Source organism: Carya illinoinensis, chromosome 1, assembly GCF_018687715.1.
Source record: "Carya illinoinensis cultivar Pawnee chromosome 1, C.illinoinensisPawnee_v1, whole genome shotgun sequence".
Classification (NCBI taxonomy): domain Eukaryota; kingdom Viridiplantae; phylum Streptophyta; class Magnoliopsida; order Fagales; family Juglandaceae; genus Carya; species Carya illinoinensis.
This window is the reverse complement of record NC_056752.1, coordinates 21163989-21188702: the sequence shown is the minus strand read 5'-3', so window position 1 is coordinate 21188702 and position 24714 is coordinate 21163989. Positions and strand designations below refer to the sequence as shown.

Here is a 24714-nt window from a genome sequence, read left to right as displayed (position 1 = left end):
TAACATACGGTAAATCCTAAATGCAAATAAGATACATATATTCAATTATTCATCAAATTTCGGCCCATTAATCCAATGCAACTTTATAATTGTGAAAGTTAAGGAGATTCAAGATAGCATAATATACTTACAGTTATAGATGGTTTGTCAAATGTGTTGAGCACAACACCAATGACAATGACTGGAAGGCCCTGCAAAAGAAATCATGAGTTTGATTAAAGGCCCCTCAAATAAATGGGAACAAAACTTACACAAAGCAAAAGGATCATTGTCATGCAAAAAGATTAAAAAACATAGAGAGAGGACTACCACAATTGTTATTACAGAAAATGTTATGAATTAGATGCTCTTCACAAACTGCTATACAACTTTGCATAATTGAATGAAACATGAAGCTATAGAATACAAAAACTTCAGACCAGATCACAGAAGAACCAAAATTATAGATGCAGACCAACATATTGCAGAACTCAATGAACAACGTACAATGGGCTGTATTTAACCAAAAAATGCATGCTTTTTAACTACTTTTTATGACCCCTATATGATTTAATGTGCATTTAGAACTAAGAAACGTAATGGGATTTAACCAATAACAGGTAATGATAAACACAGCCCACACATACATATTATATACATGTATATATAATATATTGACATCTAGTTCTAGACTTCTAGTATAAATAGAACTTCTCCTAAATAAAGAACCTTCACCCCCAAATCTGGTACACGGCAATTTAAAAGTCTTTCTCAAAGTACAATGAGCTTTTTACTACTCATCTCTTAACAACAAGTCTAAGGTCTGAAATGGCAATAATGTTCTTCCCAAAATCCTTTCAAAACAAAGTTGGGGTATGCAAATCAATGACTGCCAAATTTGTAAGGCTTTTTAATCACAGTCAGAGTATCAGATCTAATTATTATTCTCATTATTAAATAGTTCATTCTATCATATTACACTCCTCATCTCCATCTACTGACTATCACATTAATACTTAGAATTTTTTGATACCCAGAAGGATATCTATCACGAAATGCAAACAAAAATCCACATGTTAATAAGCCAACATTTTAGACAATTTTTCCAGTTGCATGCATACATGAATATTGTTGAAGATAGCTCGTATTTGAAAAGAAATCAAATCGAAAATCCATTTTATTCATTGATTACTTGAAAATCTTATTTACCTAAAAGGACTAGAAAAAACATTCATGTTATTTCAGTGGGGGAAGAGAGAGAGAGAGAGAGAGAGAGAGAGAGACATACCCTAGCACACACGAAGGAGAACTCGAGTTAGGCTTAAACAGACGATGACCCAGTCATCGGTGGCGAAGGATCCAGCTGTGTTAGGGTTTTGGCGCCGCGGGGGGGGGGGGGGGGGGGGGGGGGGGGAGAGGATCGTCAAGGTGTAAGAGCACTCCCAATAGACTTTTCATCCTATCCTTTAAAATACATCACCAAATCTCACTTTTTCTATTTTACATACTGACTTTTACAATACATCATACATTAGTTTATCTATTTTTTCTTCATATCATTTTAATATTATACCTTTTAATATTTTATAAGAGAAAAAGTACAATAAGAGAAATTAATTTTAGAGAAAAAGTACAAGAAGAGATAGAAAACAAATAAAAATATGTTTACATTTGTGTAAAGTTGCTTCTACATCTAGCGGCAACACTATACACAAATGCAAAATAGAAATAAAATGAAGCATCCGCTGGATGCACGTTTTAGACAATTTTTCTTTAAATTTTACATAACAGTGGGTTTTACAAAACCAATTGTGAGTGCTCTAAGGATGAATGTGAAGTTAGGTTTGGTTTTTTTGTTTTTAACTCTAAAATCGGTTACGGATATCCGGTTATAAAATCGGATCTGTAATCGGGTCCGGGTGGTTATCTGCCTGAATTCACCCGGTTTCCGGGTTTCGGATCCGGTCTTGATGAACACCCTTATTGTAATGGTTGAGGTCTATAAATGAAATACTGACATATTACTCTTTTTAAAAAAAAAAAAAAAAAAAAAAGCGGTGTATTAAAAATATGGACAAAGATACACTTATAACTCTTTTATAATTATTCTACAACTCATCTTAAATCCATCAATGTAATTGTGACACTTCGTTAATAAAAAATAAATTCAATTTTACATAGAGTAGTAAAATAGTTATAGACTAATTATTATAAGTTTATCATTTTTTCATAAATATTGCATGATCTAGTAGTACTAAGACTATTATATCTCCTCCTAATTTCGATAAAATCTGTTTGTTGAGTATTTTGTGTTGGTGGTTGGCAATCTTATCGTCTTTTTCTCCCCTTTAATATTCAACAAATTAACAACTGCAAATTACAACACAGTACTCTCAACTCTGTTATTTAGAACTTATCTCATAAATTTTCTCATCAATGACCACAGATATATAAATTTAATCTAATGGATAGAATTTTCATGTTGATCTAGAGAGAACTACCTACTTAATTTAATGGATATAATATAGGAGAATTTAGAAATGATATTTGCAGTACTATGATGTGTAAGATTCGCACACTCCCTTTGAAAAAAGTGGACCTCACATTTTTTTAAATAGAGTATGCAGGGCTTGCATATCTTAGTACCGTATCTAACATTACTCTATAAATACAATTTTATGTATAATATTATACATAAAGTAATATTACGTACAATCGTGAAGCATGCAAATGCCGTGCAATCGTTTTGAATTAAAAAAGAGTGGGGTCCTCTATTAAAAATGAATTTTCTATTAATGTGAGTTCCGTATTTATTCAATTTTTTCAAAATGATTGTGCAGCATATGCATATTTACGACTGTAAGTATCATTTCTCTCTTATACGTATTGAGTGACAGTCCCATTTTATTAGTTCTTTTTTTTAATTCGAGTTTTCAATTTCATATTTCAAAATCTTCATCATCATGCGGAAAAAGTATTGGCCGTTTGGTAGAGTATCTCTGATCAAGTGATTAGTTTTGGCTTAGCAAAATTCCCTAACAACATTTACCTCAACTACTTCTCCATAAATAGGCGCTAGCTGTGGGTCTAGGAGCAATGGCTTCTTCTTCTTCGAGAACTGGGTTTCTCTCATTCTTGTTTGCTTTCTTATTGCTCTGCTCGCTTTCGTTTTCTATTGATGTTTCGCATGATGGAAGAGCAATCACGATTCACGATTGACGGAGAACTCAGAATCCTAATATCCGGTTCTATTCATTATCCTCGAAGCACTCCTGAAGTAAGTGCATATTATATGCCATGCAACTCACTACAAGAAAGCTGCTCAATTGTAACTAATTATTTCTTGCAAAAATAATTATCTTTTATCAAAATGAGTCGGTTTGGATTCAAATAGTTATTCTTGTTGTATATAATTCGTTACAAATATTTATTTATTTTTTAAGTAACTCCCCCATGTATATATAGAAAAATTCTAAACATAAGCCTACACACCACACACCATACTTTTTTTTTTTTTTTTTTTTTGTTCTTTTATCAAATGTTTAATATATAGATAATGAGTAAAAAAAATTTAATTAGTTTAATAAGAATAAACTCAAAAAAAATTTGGAAAAAAAAAACATGTTGTGTGTGGTGTGTAGGCTTATATACATGATATATCGCATAAATTTTTTAGTATATAATAATAATAATAATAATAATAATAATAATATGTAGATGTGGTCATGGTTGATCAGAAAGGCAAAAGAGGGTGGGATAGACACAATTGAGACTTACATTTTCTGGAGTGCCCACGATGGCACGAACCTCTTTATCGTCAGGTTTATTTAATTTTAGTACTCCTGATCTCTTTATTTCTTCCAAATTTGGCTTTAAAAATTTAATAAAATCGGACATTTTTATTTTCTTTTACTCAGTATGACTTCTCAGGAAATCGTGGCATCGTGAGGTTTATTAAAAGAGTTTTGTTATATATAAGTACAGTCCCGTACTAATCTATGTACTAGTACTGATTCATTTATACTTAAAATTTAAATTAACATTATTTTTAATAAAATCTACTTTTTAACCAATCACATCACATTAATACACAGATTAATGCACAATTATACTTGCAACTATATTTTTCCTTATAAAACCATCCAAAGTGAAGGACTTTATGCCGTTCTTAGGATTGGGCCATACGTTTGTGCAGAGTGGAATTACGGGTTTGGTATCAATTTCTTTGCCTCACAACGAAAATTGTGGACAAGGCATGAGAATCTCTTTGCCTCACAAGGTGGATCCATAATTATTGCTCAAGTAAATCTACAAATTAACGTAACTTGATGTGATATGTTAGATTATAAAATTATTTTTATTATAAAATAAATATAACATATCATATAAAGTTATCAATTTGTAAATTTATTTTCGCGAGATCTCTTTATTATTATTGTTTACCTAATTCATTTTTCTTTTGTACATGCATATTTAAAATTAAAAAAGATCGAAAACGAGTATGGGAACATTATGACTCATGAGCAGGTATGGAGAAGGTGGAAAAGAATATGTCAAGTGGTGTGCTGATTTGGCTGAATCCTACGGCATTGGTATTCCATGGATTATGTGCCAACAGCCGGATGCTCCCCCTCCAATGGCATTACAAGCTTTAATATTTACAGTCGTGCATTTATTTTTATTTTTATTTTTTTTAAAATTGAGTAAATCTGAAATTAACATGAAAATCAATTATTTTTAACAAATCTTATAACTGTATCTAATATTACTCTACGCTTTTATTATTTAAATTTTATTTAAATTTTTTTAATCATTTTTATTAGTTTAAATGTGGCTAATTAGTCATGTATTTTACATGATTTTCATACAGATTAATACTTGCAATGGATGGTATTGTGACCAATTCAAGCCTAACAGCCCCAATAGCCCTAAAATGTGGCCTGAGAATTGGAGTGCCTGGTATCTTATTATTATATATATATATATTTTTTACAGACTTTCCTATTTTAGGTTAATTAATTTAGATCGTTTATTGTTCTCCTTTACACATCGGATGGGTCTAATCAAATTATATTTGATATTGTTAGTATCAAAGGGTGGGGTCTAACGGACGCACACAGAGCTGCTGAAGATATTGCTTATGCTGCTGCACGTTCTTTTGAATAATCTTATATACAGTTATTTTTACGTATTTTTTATGCATTTTATTAATATAATTAGGTGGATTAATTTTTTTTAATACACAACTAATCATATCACTGAAATGCATAAATGAGTCTGCAAAAATAACTACACATAAAACTTTTATTTTCCAATTTGGTGGCACTTTCCAGAACTATTACATGGTTGCCTGCCCAAATTTATTATTTATTATTTATATATCTATCTTTTTTATAATCTTAAAAGTATTGATTTATGATATTTAGTTTAGATTAAAAGTAATGTTATATATAGTCGTATAATATGTAAGTGTCATACAGTCACTTTGAAAAATAATAAAATTTATTATTAAAAAATTAATTTTTTAATATAAATCTCGTATTTTTTTTAAAAAATAACTGTATAACACTTACTACATATATTATTTCTCTTAAATTAATACTTAATATCGACCTTTTTTGTATTCTCAATATCACATGCATGCAGTACCATGGTGGCACAAATTTTGATCGCTCAGCAGGGGGCCCATATATCACTACATCCTATAATTATGATGCACCATTAGATAAATATGGCAATTTTTTTATAAAACAAATAAAAAAAATCCCTTATCTTTGTTTGAATTTGGTTTAATAAATATTATCTAAATCCTTAGGAGATGTTTAGAGAATGAGATAAGATGAGAAGTCTATAAATAATAGTAAAATAATTTGTGAATAATAATAAAATGATTTGAGCTATAATGTTTTATGGAATTTTAGAAAATAAGAGAAAAAGTTGAATAAAAATATTATAAAATAAAAATATTGTTAGAATATAATTTTTTTATAAAAACTCTATATATGTGTAGTCACTTTTGTATACTCCTTGCATATTCCATTAATGTGATTGGCCGTGTTATTTTTTTAATAAAAAATAATTACTTTGGCCAGTCAAATTAATAGAGTGCGCAAGGAATATAAAAATAACTGTATGTATCATAATTTAATTTTTTAATATTATATTTATTTTAAAATTTAAAAATATTAAATTATTTTTTATATTTTGTTTAAAAGTTTAAGAAAGTTGTAATAATTAATTTAAAAATATTTATATTTAAGTGATGATTGATAATGAAATGAGATGAAATGTGATGAAAAACATTACCAAATATCCTAGGGTTGGCTCAAGTGATAATTAAATTACTAGTTTCTAGATACTATTAAATTGGGTAGACTTTCTCTTGAATTACTCGAAGTGTACTTATAAAAAATTCCTTTTCATGGGATCCTGTGCAACTCGGGATTAATAGATAGGTTTAAAAATTATGTTTGAAGGTGTTTTAATATTGTTCTTTTAACCTTATGGCCATGTCCAGGTAATTTGAACCAGCCGAAGTGGGGACATTTAAAGCAACTCCATGCCGTTCTGAAATCGATGGAGAAGGTTCTAACTCACGGTTCTGTGAAAAATCTGGATTCTGGAATATGGAAATAAGATGACGGTGAGTTCATTTTTTTTTTTTTTTTAAACATACTACGTCATTATTAATTATTATTAGAAATACATACGGCCAATATTAATGTATTTTTTTTCTTTTAAAAATTACAAAAAATAAAAGACCTGATTATTTTTTGCATTTTTTTTAGTTTCCAAGTCAACGAGGACAACCCTCTTTATGGTAGAGAGACAACGCCAAGAGTGAATACCAATGGACATATAATTCATGCATTTGTAAACAAAAGACATGTTGGTAATTAATTAGTTTTATTTAAATTTTGAGTTGTAGTTGTAAGTGTGTAAGTGTCGCATAATCAATTTGAAAATAGTGAATATAATAAACCCATATAAAAAAAAAATTAATAGTAGACTCACTCTTTTTTAAAACGACTGCACAACATTTACACATTCTAGGATTGTATGTAATATTATTCTTTTTTTAATAATGAGTCATTCTTTTTTAAAATGACTGTACAACACTTGTATATTATATAAATATACGTAACATTACACTCCTGTATAATAATCCAACTTCACAAATTTGTTAATTTCAGGATCTCAATTTGCCGAATATGGAAATTACAAATACACTTTTGACACAGAGAGCAAACTGAGGCGCGGGAGGAATGACATAGCCTTGCTTTAGTGCCTCTGTTGGATTGCAAGTAAATTTCATTAGTTCCACTCAAATAATGTTGTTTTTTTTAATAATCTTTCTAAATGAAAATGTTTTTATTTTTGTCTGCTGCTAGAATTATGGAGGAGACTTTGATTTAGTGCCGATTGGCATTTCTGGTCCTGTTCATGTGACTGCGAAAGTGACAATGAATGACTAGCAGAAAAGTTGGTTCTAAGAAGATAATCACTGAGAATATTACTACAACACAGCTGGATTTCAACAAATGGACGTATAAGGTTGGGCTGAAGGGAGAGCAACAGAAACTACACGATCCTAGCTAGTACTACTGTCGACGACAGATAGCGGAAAATGGTCTCAACATTCTCTCCCCACAAATGAGATGTTTGTTTGGTACAAGGTAATTGAATATATAATTCTGATAAGATCTTACGTTTGATCAGTACCATAATTCTAAAGAGAATGATCAATAAATGGTGTATTTCTTAAAATGACACCCTCTTCACGGTGATGTTCTCATAGAGGGTAATGGTTTAGGAAGTGTCAAAAAACACAACCTTTTGATACTTGTTTAGGTTGTCATTTACCAATCATTATATTACCAATAGTTGTGCCTCTTGCCAACTAGTGTTTCATGGCTTATAAATAGGAGTCATTGGTGCACAATGAAGGCACTCAATTCCCTTTATCTATCACCAACTTGTGGGACATATATTCTCATGGGAGTGTCAACATATTGTCGATTTTATGTTAAATTTTCATCCATATAATTTTGTTCTTCATTTTTCTACAAGTACTCATATTATTGTTTTGTAGACAACTTTTGCAGCTCCACTGGGGAGTGATCCAGTGGTGGTGGATTTGAACGGTCTGGGAAAGGGACATGCTTGGGTAAATGGGCACAGCCTTGGAAGGTATTGGCCAAGCATCCTTGCTAGAGAAGATGCCTCATGTACTCCAACATGTGACTATCGTGGACCATACATGATTGACAGCAAGTGCTCCACTCATTGTGCGAGACCTTCTCAACGATGGTACCATGTGCCACGATCTTTTCTCAACGACGACAATAACACGTTGATTTTGTTTGAAGAGTTTGGAGGAAATCCTTGGAATGTTAAAATCCGGACAGTTACTGTTGGGGTGCCTGTGCAAATGCTTATGAAGGGAACACTTTGGAATTATCATGCCAAGGAGAAAGTGTTGTCTCCCAAGTCAAATTTGCTAGTTTTGGTGAACCAAAGGGTGATTGTGGTTCTTTCCAAGCTGGCCAATGCGAGTCTCCTAATGCTTTGTCCGTCGTCCAAAAGGTAATTAATTTAGCAAAAATTATATGTACAATCACTTTGTGTACTTCTTGCGCATTTCATTAATACGATTGGCTACATCACTTTTTTTTTTTATATAAAATAACTCCTCACATCACGTAATTGTCTTGATTTACTACTCTTAACTTATATAAATAAGTAGCTGTATTTGAACGTATTTGAACTTATTCCTTTAATTTAATGATATCTTTGGACAAATGGCAGGCGTGTGTTGGCCAACAGAGTTGTTCCATTGATGTTTCGGAAAGTAATCTTGGATCTACTGGTTGCCAAGGCAGCAAAAGCCTTGCCGTTGAAGTTGTTTGTGAGGGATTCTTTTATTTCTTCGAATTTATCTTTCCTAGGTCTAGATTTTATTTATTCATTGTAACTTGTTATCCATACAGAGGATTAACTTGTTATTGATTGTAAGATAATGCAATGTAATAAAAATAATACTGTAAAGGTTTCATCCACCATCAAGTGAGTTCTTATGCAATGCAACGAAAATGAGATTGGTGCCTTGAGAATTTTTGGGGATACAACTAATTAAGGTTTCTAAATTAACAAGGTTGCAATAGATATTTCATTTTCATTTTTTTTTTTAATCCAAACATTGCATAAAGTATTTGTACAGATAGCATTAAAGAAACTAAAACAGTATAGGTGGGTCTTTCCCACTATGAAAATTTAACATGGATGGAGCGATTACAATAAGGGGAATGTTTCCAAACATAGAGTTGGAGGCAATCCACTGTGCAATAAAATGCGTGCATCGATTTTCATTTCGATGTATTTTTCTAAGCTCCCAATTTTGAAATCCTTTGAGAGCAACTTTCATATCTTGAATGATTGTGCGGTCCAATCTGGGACATACTTTTGATCTTTGACAGTTTCAGTGTATTTAGTGAGTCCCCTGCAATCAATAGTTGAATTGGTTCTCCTTTGCTTCTTGAATTCCTATTAGCATTGTTGTAGCTTTACCTTGATTAGGATTTGATTTGTGCTGCAAATGTGTTTTGTAGTCACAAAGATAATGGAACCATTTGGTGCTCTACATATAGCTGTTGATGTACTTTCTTTTTGTCTGACCGCAACATCAAAGGTAAGAATACAATGATCCACCAGGAGAGGCTTTGATGAGCTGCTGGGATTAATTTGATTATTTCCCCAAGCATCACAGTGTTTTTAAGAAAAAAAAAAAATTGGTGGAAGAAACAAATTCAAGTAAATCAGGATTTAAAGCTTCATGAAGGACCTTGTTTCTAAGGAACCATATACTATCCATAGCCACAATAGCAAAAATCTGGAAGTAATGTTCATCTTCTTTTGGGATTCCTATTACGCTAGCTAGGTCCAGAATACACTTAATCCACTGGTTTCTGTCATTTTGGGCATAAGAGGAAATATTCAATGGCTAGGGAGAGTGTCGCTACAAAATTCTTGTAAAGCTGCAATTCAAAAAGATGTGAGATTGGATTTCTTCTCCTGTGTTACAAGCTAGACATTCAATGTTCTCAGGATTCATTCAGACAAAATTCTTTATTCTGTCTCGTGTTGGGATGATGTCGTTTAAGATTTTCCAACAAAATAACTTAAGCCTGTCCTAAATCTTTAACTTCCACAATGTTTTCCACATTTCTTCTTGAGTGTTATTGTTCTCTATCCTATCTTGAATGTGATATATGCTAATGTTAGCATAAGCTGATTTAACACTAAATGCATTGGATTTATGATGAATCAATACAAGTTTATCAGGAATATTTTGGAAGTCATATTGAGCAAGAGGGATCTTTTCAATCTCACCAATAGAATTTTGATGGAAGAGGGCTTATAGTAGGATGGTGTTCCATCTTCCAGGTTCTTCCATTGTTAATTCTAATACCCGAAGAGAAAGATTTATTGGAACATTGAGTTGGTGTAAAATTTAAGTTGTTTGGAATCCAAGAATCAATCCAAACCTTGGTATAAACCCCATTGTTTATTTGGTAACAGAACTCTTTTTTTAGGAATTCTTTTTGCTTGAGGATACCCTTCCAAATCCATGAGTTAGTAGGCTTTTGATTCGTATTGAAAAAGGATGATCTGTTTAGATACTTTCCAAGAAGGACTTTTTGTCAGACGCACCATCCTTAGTAAAGCTGTTGCTAGTGCTATGCCCTCTTATATTATGTCAACAATTGCCATTCCAAAAGGCATAACTAGCAATTTAGACCGTGCCTTCATGAGATTTTGGTGGGGTTTTGAAAAATCTCATAATCTCACACTCAAATCCTGGAATTCTATTTGTGGACCAAAATACATGGGTGGTTTGGGTATCAAAAGGATGTCTGATTTCATTAATGATATATCATAAAAGAATAGGAAAAAAAATGTAAAACAATGGTGCTTGAGAATCTGATCCATACATTCTGATCATTGGGGAAAAAGAACCTATCCATGTCTAGGAAAACACATCAAAATTCAACTAAAACCACTAAAACTTCTTCATATACAACTAATTAATTAAGGCCCATCATCACCATCTCCAATTAAGTTACAAATATCCGAGCACTCCACCAAACTGCATTCACAAAACACATTTTACAATTAGACTAATTATTGTTAAAACTAGATTCACTACAAGAAAAACGAATATTTGTAACGGATTATTTGTGACGAGAATAACTATATACAACGAAAACGGACTTAGTTTAGCAAGAAATAATCATTTCTACAAGAAATAACTTGTCACAACGTATGATAGAATGTGAGTAGTATCACGTGTCAAAATCTTTTTAAACTCCATCAAATGCATGATATGGTACTAGGATGTATTATTGCTTGCCACTAGTGTTGTCTGTAAATAAGGTTGTCTAAGAACACTCACTTTCTAAGCATTGCTTTGTAAAATAAATAAATTCATTAATTTGCTTTTGATTTGAAAAAATTTTAAAAATTTATCGATGTTTTGGTATTGTCATTGATTTTATCAATGTTGTCTTGATATGAAATCTTTTAAAGGGGTTCATACATTAACTACTTAAATGAAAAATTCACTTAAAATATGGAACATCGGCTGGTGTGTTGTGAATGATAACACTAAAAATGAAGAAAAACATTTCTCTTCCTCACAATTACTAAGAACAGATAATCCACAACATCCCTGTCCCGGAAAATTTTCAAAGCATATGACCAGTTTGATAATGCCCTTCTATACAACCCCACAAAGTTTTGATCAAATTCCTATTTCTTTTTTCCCTTGAAGCTTTCTAAATTTACTTGGGCTTCCCAGGGTATGGATGATCACATATAAAGGTACCATCCGCCATTGGTAATGGTGAAGGTTAAGAATAGAACAGTTACCAGTATTGACGGCTTCGAAACCCTTGCTTGAAGACAACTAGAGGTCTGCAGAGAAATTACAGAGGGTCAGAGTTCATAGCATTCTTGTCATGATGCATGATTCCGAATATAGCACATGCATACATACATGAATGCATGCATGCACAACTTTCTCTTATGTTTCTACACAAAACTAGGATGAGAAACACAATATTCCTATTAAATTTTGTGACTGGTGATTCTTTTGATCAATGCCCACATATCAATGATCTGTGTCTTCCCAGGGAAAAATCATATACACACATATATACACATATATACACAGATATTGTGGTAAATATGTACCTCCTGACATTAAGAGGACCTTCACCAGGGGAGCCTTCACCACCCCGGATGCAAGTGGTGACACACTTTATAGTACAAGACTCGGCTTTCCTTGACTTAGGCCTTTGTATCCTGGCTTTCTTGCAATCCTTAGGCGAGGCACACTCACCTGAAAGTGTCTGTGGTATATTGGATAGAGTCTCCGGTTGTGGGGGTGCCTCAATTGCTGCTGCTCCCACTGCCGCATAAGATATCACTGCAGCAGCTGCAAGCAAGCCGGTTACTGCCAGTTTACAGCGGCTGAGAAGATTCTTGCTGATGATGCTGCTGCTGCTAGTCCTAGGGTTCCTTTTGATGATACTAGAAGCATAACTGTTGATATTGCAGTTAACTCCTCCAAGATATATTGAGGTTCTATGAAGGAATGTTGATGGTGGAGTTGGGCCCTGAGTTATTAGCATTCTGCTGCATTACAATCAAAAGGGAGTTCCTTATCTTTATCTGACATAATGCTTATCTTTTTGCTTGGACTGACGTAATGCTTGCGGTCCTAAGGCCAACCCGTGTACATTCTGATCATCTAGTACATCTATGTGTCAGCTTTAGTGGCCTCCATATTGGGTGTGGCTTAGCATCCATGGTCCAGCACACACACGATCAACGAAGACCCACTTTAGTGGGCATGAGATTTTAAGCTAGGTTCCTAATCAGCCACGTAGTTGAAAAGAAAATTGAAGGCTGTGTTTCCTCTCTTGTGACCAATGTGTGTGCATATGAGATTTTGGTTGCATCGTTGAAAATGGATGTATTCAGATAGGGTGCTAGCTTCTGAGGACGTGGAATCATTGTTACTAGATCTTGTTGTCGACTCGGCTTTAAGTGAATCTTGTTAAAAATTTAGTGAGAATTTGCTTTTGTTACCAGCTAATTTAGTCATATAATGCATGCTTTAAGGACTTTTGTGTATTTTTAATCTGATCATTTGTATAATCTCCTTGTATCATCCGACAAAATGCTCAAGTGAAGGCTCATCCCCATACAATCATGGCTGTAACTGCAGAAGTGATGCTTTTAATAAGCAAGTCATACACATTATCTGGAGAATATTCAGGTGTTCCTGGCCATTTACAATATTGTACTTGTACAAATAGATTTACAAAAAGAATACATACATGATCTACAGTAGGATAGTTGTATATATAGTTGATCAGAAAAGATAAAAAGATATGCTTCTTTGAGAACGTTACAAAGACAACTATATTGAGGAAAAAAGCATCAAACAAAGGGGACTAAAAGGATGATCAAGTGTTCTTCTCTAAAACGGATAGTGCTGGTGTCAAATAGTTATTTGCTTTGTCGGGCAAATGCGCTACCTGCACAAATGTCAGAAATACAGCCTCAGTTTCTGTCATTACCAAAAATACCTAAAAGACAAAGATTGATATTGTTCTTCAACGTGTTTTGATCTTCACTCACCAGTTCATAGAGCTCCCTCCCTTGCTCAGCAACATATTCATAACATACCTGGACACATTGAAAAATCATCTTAGATAGCAGATACATCCAACTTGAACTAACCTCAAAACCAAATAGTGATACCCACATCGAAGCTCTTGTTTCTTGCAGTTGAATCGTGCAGTGCCTTCACACATATATCAGCCACATCAGCACAGCTGATGCCCTGAGAAAGAGACAGCCATTAAAAATGCATGTGGTTTCATTTGTGCCATTATGATTCAGATGATAAATCACTCTCACCTGAGAAATTCTGTTTCCTTGATCGAATATGAGTGCACGTTGACCACCAGGCTCCTCCTGCAGGTGGCAAATACTAATAATGTTGGTGATAGAAATGACAAATGAGCATCATAAAAATAAAGTCACAAATAAATTGAGTAGCTCTCCATATGGACTTGTCCATACTTCCCACATAACCTCTATGGTTTATCCACGTTAAATGGATTCTGAAGATTATTTTACAAAGCCATTTAAGTTCTTGGTAAGAAATTTATGGCTCTACCTTTAGGGGACCAGGACGAATAATTGTATATCCAAGGCCAGATATTTTCAATGACTCTTCTCCAGCCTGGGGAAATCATGTGAACAAAGATAAAAATGAAAAGAATATGTTAAAGTAGCAAAAGAAAAAAAAGAAAAGAATGAACTAACCCTCTTAGCTTTAAGAACTTGCTCCCTTCTGGTAGATTCTATTCCTAATCCTGTGCATGAAACTAGGACAAAGTCTGTTTCTTGCCCAGTCTGCAATACATCAGTTATCATATTAAAAAAAAATGAAAATATATCTATAAGTCATTCTCCCAATATGAAGCTAGCGCAGGAAGTTATGTGCAGTATTTATTATCGTGTTACTGACACATCTTTTACCCTCTGTTCCTTCTGTCTTTTTTATTTTCACTTCTTCTCTTGATAGAAACATAATTTATATACTGTACGGACATACCAAACAACAAAACATGATTTTTATTGCAATTTCACAGTGAAATCTTGCAAGAAGTGTACTTCTACATTTCTAGATGATTAATCAGCAATAAGGTGCGTGTAGTGGGGGAAATCTGGAATTTTTTAGTATTCTCTCTTTTCCAATGGTTTTCTGCTATTGTATTAAAGGGTGGGAATGTTCATGAGTTTTTATCTTCTTTCCAGTTTACTAGAATGTAACTAGGTGTCTCACTTTGTATACTTCCTGTGTACTTGGGCATTGCCTAGTTTCATTCTATTCAATAAAGATTATTACTTATAAAAAAAAAAAAAATCAGTGAACACAATAATCATGATACCATTTCCTCTAGTAAAGTTGCATGAGTTGACTTGCTTCAAAAGTCATCAAACTAGGTTGACTAGGTTCACAAAAAGATAGCTTTAATCAATAAAAATATGGACTTGTAAAAGATAGCTTTAATCAATAAAAATATGGACTTGTAAAAGATAGCTTTAATCAATAAAAATATGGACTTGTAAGCACTAATAACTAAAAGTAAAATGAAATTTCATGTCATGCATTTTCAACTGCAACTAAACTTTGCCATATGTGCTTCCGTTCAGTTTGAGAAGAAGGGGTTTTATAGCCATATATTCAGAAGTACATCGAATTTTTGTGTCATGCTCAATTCTTAAAAGAAATAAACATATAGATTTTCCTTCAAGCAAGATTGAAGAAATTAAAAGAATGTCATCTGAAAAGGTGAAAGTTTCAACACATAACTTTGCAATGATTTCAATGGATGGTACAACATAATGAAAAGTATGGAAGCAAGAATAAATCTTACATTATGCAATAATCTAATATTAAAAAAATATGAAAGCACCTACCGGAAAGGCTTTTATATATTCTAATTTAAGCTTAAAGCTTCTAAGGTCTTGCTTTACTGCTGTAGGTCCTTCAAGTCTCTGCAACAAGAATAATGAACCAAATCAGTTGTGAAAGCCAAATATATTCCATTACAAAAGGTACCTTATATGATTGGAAGTCAATATACCAAAATGCATGGATAATACAATGACCGCACTATATAACTGGTTCAATTAATGGGTATTTGAGGAAGATATAAAAGACAAACTATCATATTGCTGCTGAAACTATAAACAGAGAAGAGAGAACCTACTGCAATGATGCACAAGAATACATAATGAATTCAATGAAAAAAAATATGCATTAGACGATATAAAAAATTTGTAACACCTTTTTAGAATCTTAGCACATCCTACTGGGATGAAAAACTACTAACTTAAGACTCGTAAAAAAGAAAATATATTGATTTGATTCGAAATGATGAAGGTTGAGTAACCCATCATGGAGAAAGGAAGCTATTGTGCGAATTTGGAATGTGAGGATTGTGCATGTCGTTTTAATCAATATGGACAAAAAGCTCCCATTGCAACTAATTCTTTGAGAGATTTCACAAATATGGCTAACACATCCTCAGCTCATGACAAATGGTATAAGAGCCAGCTTAATAACTCCATGTGGCTCAGGGTGCACACACAATGCAGATTCACTTGAAGAGGAGAAGATAGAGGGAAAAAACAGTGTGACGTCATTTTGACATGGTTTATGGTGATTCTGCAATGGAGATTACTATGTAGTATCATTTTCATTGGGTCTAGAAATTTGTCTTCCAGGCAGTTTACAATCCTAGTTTTGTTATGATGTTACTAGCTAGTAAACCATTTAAATATTTCCTAGCTAATTTAGTATTACTGTATGAGTTAACTCATGAATGTCCAAAAAATATGACAGAATTAAAAACTGAGAATAAAAAGAAAAATGAAAGAAACATGTATGCAGAAGTGAAAAGGTAAAAAGTTGCAACAAAGAAAAACTACAAAGTTAATTGATAGAGTTCCTTCATAGATAATGAAGGAAAGCATATATTTTTAAGAAGCAATGACCTTGTTCATGCCAAAACAGCTTGGAATATCACCATGAAGAAGAGATTGCATTGTGACCTATCATATTATAGAAAGTATGTGCCCAGAGAGAGAAAGATAGTGCGTATTTACATTGCCATTCCCTGATCATTATGAAAAGCTTTGTCAAGTTCTTGTTTTCACCAAGCTTTATCTTTACATTAAAGCACTATACTAAGTTGAATCAACCAAAAATCAGTCATGATAGTAAACGAATGGACTCAACAAGCATGCAAAATGTATTTTCTTACAACACTGGTGATATAGCAAGTAGAAGTCCCATTCTAATGTGAAAAGCCATGAACAGAGTAGAAGGCAACATAACCAAATTCGTTTCCATTAGATCAATCAGAAAATCAACAAACCTGTCTTCTAGGCTCAAATCGAATAGTCAACGTATGTACAAGAAATGGGTCTAGCGGGGGATCATCTGGTTTCACTGGGCGGAAGGATGAAAATGGTACTCTTGCCTGTCAATTATGTGGAAAGACATGGAGACTAAATCACGAATTTTCAAAATGCTAATAAAAGAGTTGGAAGACAGTTGAGTGATATGAAAAGAAACAAAATTTGTTACATAAAACAAAGAAGTTCCTTACCCTACAAAATCCTACTTTCGTGGTAAATCTTGCAAAATACAATTTGCTTTGGGTTGTGTCTGCTGAAGGACCAGCTTCAAGAATTAAAATATAAGATCTTCCATTTCCACCAACAGAGAGAACAAGGCCCTCATACCTACACATTAACAGTTTGAAGATTTGATTATGGAACTTTGAAAATCCTTTATACTTGAGGTATTAGTTGTAAAAAAATATAGTAGCCACTAGACAGAGCCAGCTTGGATTGAGATTGCAAGTATCTCATACCTGTCAAGAGTGCGACCCAAAGGAAGTGAAAGCCTTTTTGAAAGTTCAACATACCCTCCTCTGGTAAAAACGTATCCTATAGTAATAACAAAACCAACTGAAAGTAAATAATGATTTTTTTTTCCCACCATCCCCTTTGTATCACTTGAAACTAATGTGAAAATTTGAGAAATAATAACAGCAACCAAGAGCCAATCTTGCTGCAAACTGGACATTTTTCATGGTTCACCTAATGTCCACTTTTACCTGAGAAGACGGCTTCTCCAGTCTCAGTGTACTCAAATTTAGCATCCATTCCTGCATCATACTTTGAAGCAACTACATCCTGGAAATACGTTCCCTGACGAGCTTCCCACCCATTCAATGAATCAGCAGATTTAAACTTTGCAAGAAGAAGCTTGCTTTTGCTGCTCTTCCCTGCTCGCAGTTGTGCTAGTTTATTGTTGTAGTCCTGTAATTTGTATCAGATATGAAGTTTGCCAACGAAATTTCATAATGGGGAACATACATGCTGGATTATATACAACTTGAACAAAATGGCAGCATTTAGACATCACCATAGTAACAACAAGTCAAGAAAAACGGGTAGACATTTTCATGATGTAAGGAAATATGATGAACAGCTGCAATACTAGAGCCTTATGTTTTGTGCATGCACCCCGTATCTAGAGCAATACCCTCTGAAGCAGTCAATTTGTGAGGAACTACTCTAGTGTGTGCCACATGCGTAGAGAGTTTCCAGAGCAGGTAAGAGAGATGATTCAGGATAAGGCCTAACCTGAAATGCTTTGGTGAGGTTATATACTCCTCGGTGATCAACTCTGAAGAGATCCCCTGTGATGGTAGAACGAGCAGTTGCACAATAGATTATTTTGTTACAACCTTCCACCACAGACTTGAGTGTCTCAGGATCACCTACATCCCCAATCACCACTTCTACTGACCTAGGAAGCATGCTGACCACTTCCTCATCAGCCTTCCTCACTAAAGCCTGATGATCATGAATAAGAAACATAAAAGCAATAAATGGCTTAAAACAATTTTGAGGAACTTCTATATCCTGGGAACCTTTCGACTGCTATAATGAGATAAATAGTGGAATATTTTTTGCAACTTGAATCAGCTTATACCATTCACTAGGTTCACATCAATACAATGTTGTGACACTCGGTTCACCTCAATACACCAGATTTTCAACTGTTGAATAAAAGGATCCGTAAATGTATGACAGTTACTATATTCTAGTCCATTGGGTAGGTAAGTTAAAAAAAAAAAAATCCTGGAAATTGGAGAAGTCTGTCACATACAACCTAACAGACAGCAATGCAAGCTAAGATAAGAGACATAAATTAACTCAATTGTGAGAGACAGCAATTATTTGAATTTAAAATTTAGTATATAGGTTGAACAAGTTCATTCTATGCATTGTCAAATCATACGCTACAATCAGAATTTATGGGTAAAACATCAGCTTAAAATGAGTGCCATACAGCCAAAGCTAGTGAAAAGAGAGATACTAAAACAACGACATTTCCTAGCAGGTAATGATTTTGATTTGAGTATGACTACACCGGATGATTATAGAAATTATCAACTCAACCCTATTCAAATTTTATATCAATTTTCATTGCTTTTTGTTTACACCACTAGCACAATAAAACCAAAGCGAAATTTTTTACACCATTTACATTACATAGCGTACGGAGGTCATGAAAAGCAGGAGTATATAATTGGATAAAATAAAAGAAAGTGGAGAGAAAGCAAAGCAAAACCTTGACAGTGTAACCTCTGAGCATGAGCTTGCGGACAACAATACGACCAATCCGGCTGGTGGCTCCGACAACGAGCACAGTGGTATTCTGAGCTCCAGGAATGGCGAACTCACACATGGGCCCCTCCCTGATGAGGAGGGCATCCAGGGATTCCCTGTCATCAGCTCGAGTTGTCCTTGAGATCTGCCCCAATCCCGAGAACTTCCTCCACACCTCATCAAACAACTGACGCGATTTCCGCCCCAATCCTACCGGGTTCACATCATCCAAACTTAATGAAACGGAAGGCTGCTGCTGCTGCTGTTGTTTCTGTTTGGTTTGAGTCTCATCAACATTCATATTATCATCCTTGGCAGAAGAGGGAACAACTTTGTCATCCTTGGTTTTGGTTCTGTTCTTGTTGTCCTTGCCAGTAGGAGAGGCAGTGGCTCTGGGGACTAGGAACTGATAGCCACGGTGGTTGTTTTGAGCACAGATGCTGCTGCTGGACCTGGTGTTGATGAAGTAGCAGGAACTGGATTTCGGGAGAGAGATGTTACCAAGAAAATGGGATGAGGGTCTCTTGTGGTTATCATGGTAAAAGTATGTATTGGTGTTGCTGAAACTGGCAGTGGCAGTGGTTGTAGCTGCTGCAGTTGCGTTCATGGTGTTGCTATTGCTGCATCTGACGTTAACAAACTCTCATGTCTCAACCGGAATGTCTTTTAAGTATAAACCAAAATAATTTTTTTAAACTGATAATTTTCGAGTGGATAATTCACGAGGAAAGTCTCTCTCTTGTTCTTTTCTTTTGGGATTTAACAGGATTTGAGGAAAGGAGAAAAGAATGGTGGGCGTTCGAAAGAAAGACCAAAATTAGAGAGCGGAATACGAAGGTGGAAGATGGAATGTCGACCACATAACTTGATTTGTGGTTTCAAACAGAGAGAAAAGAGAGACGACACTGAGCCACGTAGAGTACCCACTTTCCTCTTATATATGAGTATATATATCACATTACCTGTGCATTTTTTTTTTTTTTTGAAAAGAGATTTGTATTAGTATCTATGAAACCATAGTTTGAATACAAGGTGGGATGTGTACAAAAGTAGTAGTACTACCACTGATTTTAAAAGCATCCCTACTCAAGGCATGAGCAACTTCATTGGTTGCTCTTACAACATGCCTCACTGACTACGAACTAAACGTGTTGAGAATCTCTTTGGTGTCTGCCACAATCTGGCCTACATAGTTGGGAGCATTTGACTGTGATTTTAGGCCTTCTACCACCAGCAAGGAGTCCCCCTCCAGAACAACATCCCGATGACCAAGAGAATTACATAACATAACAGCCTGTAGGGCTGCATAGGCTTCTGCCATGTGAGGATCAGGGAATAACTCCTGCTCCATACGCAATGTTGCTATCACTTTGCTATTCCAGTCACGCACTACAACCCCCACTCCCACTTTGCCCGAAGCTTTATCTACTGAAGCATCCCAGTTTGCTTTAATTTTGCCTTGAGAGGGAGCCTCCCACGCTTGGTTGGTTTGTTGCTTCAGCACCCTTGCCTTCTTGTTCATCGACAGCTTATGCAAGTCTTCTACCAGTTGCTTTGAATGTCTTGCTACTGAAGAAGGATGAGTGAGGTGCCCCTGGAAGACCACTTCATTCCTCCTTTTCCATATGTTCCAGGCAGTTACTGCAAATATTTGAAGCTCTTCTGTCTCCTTAGATTCCATTATACTCCCTAGTTTCTCTGCAAAAGAAGGGGAAACCATGCTAGCCTTTTGAAACTTCCTACTGCTCATGGACCATACATCCCTTGCTGAGGGGCACTCCCACAACACATGTTCAATGGTCTCAGAAGGCTGGAAACAAATGGGACAAGCTGAGTCTTCCACCACCTTTCTTGCCTTTAGATTTGCCCGGTTGGGAAGTGCATTAAGACAAGCCCTCCACAGGAAAATTTTTGTGGCATTTGGAATGTTTAAACTTCATAGACCAGACCACGGGCCCTGTTGTGTGGTGGCTTTTGATATCTGTCCCCTTTCCCGATCTTCCAGTTCATTCTTCAAGTGATAAGCTGATTTTATTGTAAAAATGTCTGTACTCCAAAACAGACTATCTGGCTTTGACAATGGGCTGATGGGGATTTTCAGAATAGCCTCAGCCTCCTTTTTGGAAAACATGGTGGTTACTAGGTCTCTCTTCCACTGAGAAGTATGTTCATCAATCAGCATAGAAACTTTGGTGCTCTCATGCATAAATCTAAATGACTCTTGAGGCTTGAACGTAGTAGGAATGGGAAGCCACTTGTCATTCCATATCTCAGTTGATTTACCATTCCCAATTCTACTTATTATCCCTTCCCATAATAATGGTCTAGCAGCCAAGAAACTTTGCCATACAAAAGAAGAGTTGTGACCTTTTTTTGCTGTGAGGAAAGAGCCACTTGGAAAATACTTTTCCTTCAGTACTTGTGCTGCTAATGAACATGGATTAGAGACAATCTTCTAGCCTTGCTTGGCTAATAGTGCCAAGTTGAAATTTGAGAAGTCTCTGAACCCAAGCCCCCCATTGCTCTTACCCTTCTTCATCTGGTTCCAGCTAACCCAATTTATTTTGGATTCCTGATTCTGTTGCCCCCACCAGTAATTCCTGACCAGTTTGCTGAGTTCTTGCACTAAATTCTTGGGAAGCCTGAAAATGCCCATGCTGTATGCTGGTATGGCTTGGATGACTGCTTTAATAAGTACCTCCTTACCAACTTGGGACAAGAATCTATTCTTCCAGTTGGAAATCTTTGCTTGCACTTTGTCGATCAAGCCTTTGAAAGATTGGCTCCTGTGCCTTCCTACTAAAGCTAGTAACCCGAGATATTTTTCATACATATTGGTGCCCCTTATCCCTGCTATGCTGATGATAATTTCCTTGGTTTCCTCTCGGGTGTTTGAACTGAAAAAAATGGAGGTTTTTTCTTTGTTTAGCTTTTGGCCAGAAGCTTTTTCATACTTTTCCAGCAAATGGTAGAGGTTGCTCCATTCAATGGAGTTAGCTTTGCAAAAAAGGATGCTGTCATCTGCAAAAAACAGGTGGTTAATGGATAACTTGGATTTTCTGATTGGTAGGCCAGTAATGATCCTGTTTCTCTCGGCTTGGTTCAGCATACAACTTAACACCTCAGCACACATGATGAATAAATAAGGGGATAAAGGGTCCCCTTGTCTTAAGCCCCTTGATGGAACAAAATCGTCTTGAGCTTCCCCATTAATGAGGATGGAGTATGAGACTGTTTCAACACAATTCATTAGTAGGTTGACCCAATGCTGATCAAAACCCATCTTTTTCAGGACTTCCCTCAGAAAAAGCCACTCTATCCTATCATATGCCTTACTCATGTCAAGCTTGAGTGCCATGTAACCCTCTTTTCCTTTTAGTCTTGATTTCATTGTGTGTAGAGCCTCATATGACACTATTATATTGTCTATAATCTGTCTATTTGGAACAAAGGTTGTCTGTGTATGGGATATGAGGTCTGGTAACACTTCCTTTAGCCGATTGGCTATAGTCTTTGCAATGATTTTGTAAAAAACATTGCAGAGACTAATAGGTCTGAAATCTGCCACCTGCAGGGGGTTTGCTTTCTTGGGGATAAGGGCAATAAAGGTTTCATTCACCCCATTAGACTACTTGCTATCATTCAGGGCTGAGAGAGCTGCTTGTGTAACTCTTGGACCCACTATCGACCAATGATCTTGGAAAAACACTGCTGGAAACCCATCTGTCCCATGGGAGCCAAAAGGATTCATACTGAATATGGCCTCCCTAACCTCAATTTCTGTAAATTCCTGGCCTAGCACTTCTGTCATTCCAGTAGTAATTTTGCAAGGAAGTGATTCCAGGCAAGCTTGCATGCTATTTGGTTTAGAAGAGGTGAAGATTGCTTTGAAATGATTTTGTATCTCATCACTTATGCCTTCCTTACTAGTTACCTCCTGCCCTGCCCCATTTCGGATCTTGGTGATGGAGTTGTACTTTCTCCTCTGATTTGCACACTTGTGAAAAAAAGAAGTATTTCTATCACCTTCCCTAAGCCAATTCTGTTTTGCTCTTTGTTTCCACATTGTATTTTCCTCATCTAGTAACTGGTCCACTGCCTTCTGAATAGCTCTGATCTCATCATAATACTGGCCTTCGTTCTGGTCTTTTAGGTGGTTTAGCAACTCAGTTTTTGACTGTAGGGCTGCTTTGTCTTTCTTGTATTGGTTATGGCTCCACTTCTTTAGACTGGTTTTGCAGCTTCTCAACCTTTGCAATGTACTTCCAATTTTGTCCATAGACCCTCGGATATCCTCCCAGGATCTTTTGATGAGAGCTTCACAGCCTTCCTTTGTTTTCCATTTGGCTTCATATCTGAAAATTCTTTTTTTCCTTGGCCTGTTATTTCTTGTTTGCAAGGTTATCAATAGAGGCTTGTGATCTGATGAGTAAGTAGCTAGGTGCTGCACTGTGTGGTCTTCGAACTTGTCAATCCAGGAGGAGTTCCCAAGTACTCTATCAAGTCTTTCCTTGGTGAAATTGCTTCCCTCTCTATTATTTGCCCAGGTATACTTATCCCCCTGAAAACCTAAGTCATTTAGCTCACATTGTGCTAGGGTTTGTCTGAATTCCCTAACTTGCTTATATGGTCTTATAGCTGCCCCATATTTTTCACTTAAGCAAGTTATTTCATTAAAATCACCAAAACACAACCACGAGTCTTGTGGTGCTGGTTTTAATGCTTTAAGTATTTGCCACGTTTCAGACCTCTTAGCAGTAATAGGATGACCATAGAACCCCATTAGTAGCCATGACTTATCACTATTTGGCAGTTTTACATGAACTGAAATGTGCCAGTTAGTGTAGGTATCCACCTTCACCTCTATGCTAGAGTTCCACAAGAGGGCCAAACCACCACTTCTTCCAACACTACCTACTGCAAAATAGTTATCAAAACCCGTTCTGACTCTGATTGTTTCCATCTTTTCACTAGAGCACTTGGTTTCAATAAGAAAAACCAGGTGTGGGGTCTTAGTCTTCACCAGTTGGAGAAGCTCATGAATTGTCCGAGGGTTCCCAAGCCCCCGGCAATTCCAACTTAAGCAAATCATTTGGATAGGTGGGGTTGTTGCACAGCCAGCACCTCTGATACATTGTTTGGTTTCAAAGCAGTTGCCACCTCAAATTTCTGTTTCTTTGATAATCTGTTTCTGGATCTAGTCTCAGTACCATAAGCTGCCCTTTTGAGGTTCGAGGAAAGGGTGGGTATGAGTTGTTGGTTAGTGATGTTAGCTAGGATGGGAACTTGTTCCCTAGCTTTCCTTTTCCACTTAGTAGCCTCTCTAGTTCCCCTTCCACTTTCCCTTTCCTTAAAAAGTACAGAGTTGCTTGGCTTATAGTTACTAGAGGTCCTTGGTGG

General features: G+C 35.4%; 5 protein-coding genes across 5 annotated transcripts; 1 reads left to right on the top strand and 4 right to left on the bottom strand.

Moving 5' to 3' along the window:
- The first annotated feature begins 3075 nt into the window (after nucleotides 1–3075).
- Nucleotides 3076–8988, top strand: LOC122319354 (beta-galactosidase-like). Its single transcript, XM_043137427.1, is given in 17 exon segments — nucleotides 3076–3189; nucleotides 3191–3256; nucleotides 3697–3777; nucleotides 3780–3800; nucleotides 3897–3934; nucleotides 4113–4281; nucleotides 4468–4506; nucleotides 4508–4618; nucleotides 4850–4938; nucleotides 5067–5134; nucleotides 5287–5324; nucleotides 5626–5713; nucleotides 6497–6582; nucleotides 7371–7436; nucleotides 8072–8396; nucleotides 8399–8565; nucleotides 8788–8988. Coding segments are annotated over 17 exon segments (1767 nt in total).
- Nucleotides 8989–10872: 1884 nt separating this feature from the next.
- LOC122313208 lies at nucleotides 10873–12729 on the bottom strand. The gene is made up of 3 exons (XM_043127997.1): nucleotides 12232–12729; nucleotides 11908–11952; nucleotides 10873–11125 (listed from the first exon to the last, which is right to left on the bottom strand). The coding sequence occupies exons 1-3, from the start codon at nucleotides 12669–12671 to the stop codon at nucleotides 11068–11070; spliced, it is 543 nt and encodes a 180-aa protein (XP_042983931.1). The 5' UTR covers nucleotides 12672–12729; the 3' UTR covers nucleotides 10873–11067.
- Nucleotides 12730–13307: 578 nt separating this feature from the next.
- On the bottom strand, nucleotides 13308–20225 carry LOC122313201 (protein HIGH CHLOROPHYLL FLUORESCENCE PHENOTYPE 173, chloroplastic). Its single transcript, XM_043127984.1, has 13 exons — nucleotides 19277–20225; nucleotides 18283–18495; nucleotides 17751–17955; nucleotides 17505–17580; nucleotides 17238–17373; nucleotides 17004–17108; nucleotides 15541–15618; nucleotides 14380–14469; nucleotides 14231–14296; nucleotides 13969–14025; nucleotides 13814–13891; nucleotides 13687–13734; nucleotides 13308–13583 (listed from the first exon to the last, which is right to left on the bottom strand). Exons 1-13 carry the CDS (start codon nucleotides 19919–19921, stop codon nucleotides 13512–13514), a joined length of 1869 nt encoding a protein of 622 aa, XP_042983918.1. The 5' UTR covers nucleotides 19922–20225; the 3' UTR covers nucleotides 13308–13511.
- Nucleotides 20226–20449: 224 nt separating this feature from the next.
- Nucleotides 20450–21064, bottom strand: LOC122319281. Its single transcript, XM_043137311.1, has one exon. The coding sequence runs from the start codon at nucleotides 21062–21064 to the stop codon at nucleotides 20450–20452; it is 615 nt and encodes a 204-aa protein (XP_042993245.1).
- Nucleotides 21065–22942: 1878 nt separating this feature from the next.
- LOC122319129 lies at nucleotides 22943–24406 on the bottom strand. The gene has a single exon (XM_043137086.1). The coding sequence runs from the start codon at nucleotides 24404–24406 to the stop codon at nucleotides 22943–22945; it is 1464 nt and encodes a 487-aa protein (XP_042993020.1).
- Between the last annotated feature and the right edge of the window lie 308 nt (nucleotides 24407–24714).

Excerpts from the sequence above, each read along its gene's own strand:
- LOC122313208 (XM_043127997.1), bottom strand. The coding sequence starts at position 12,671 with ATGCTAATAACTCAGGGCCCAACTCCACCATCAACATTCCTTCATAGA. Across the intron at positions 11,953-12,231 it reads GGTCCTCTTAATGTCAGGAG|ACCTCTAGTTGTCTTCAAGC; the intron begins GTACATATTTAC and ends ATTTCTCTGCAG. Across the intron at positions 11,126-11,907 it reads TTTCGAAGCCGTCAATACTG|TTTGGTGGAGTGCTCGGATA; the intron begins GTAACTGTTCTA and ends TTGTGAATGCAG.
- LOC122313201 (XM_043127984.1), bottom strand. The coding sequence starts at position 19,921 with ATGAACGCAACTGCAGCAGCTACAACCACTGCCACTGCCAGTTTCAGC. Across the intron at positions 17,109-17,237 it reads CGAAAGTAGGATTTTGTAGG|GCAAGAGTACCATTTTCATC; the intron begins GTAAGGAACTTC and ends CATAATTGACAG. Across the intron at positions 14,026-14,230 it reads TTCGTCCTGGTCCCCTAAAG|GAGGAGCCTGGTGGTCAACG; the intron begins GTAGAGCCATAA and ends TGCCACCTGCAG.
- LOC122319281 (XM_043137311.1), bottom strand. The coding sequence starts at position 21,064 with ATGAGCAGTAGGAAGTTTCAAAAGGCTAGCATGGTTTCCCCTTCTTTT.
- LOC122319129 (XM_043137086.1), bottom strand. The coding sequence starts at position 24,406 with ATGATTTGCTTAAGTTGGAATTGCCGGGGGCTTGGGAACCCTCGGACA.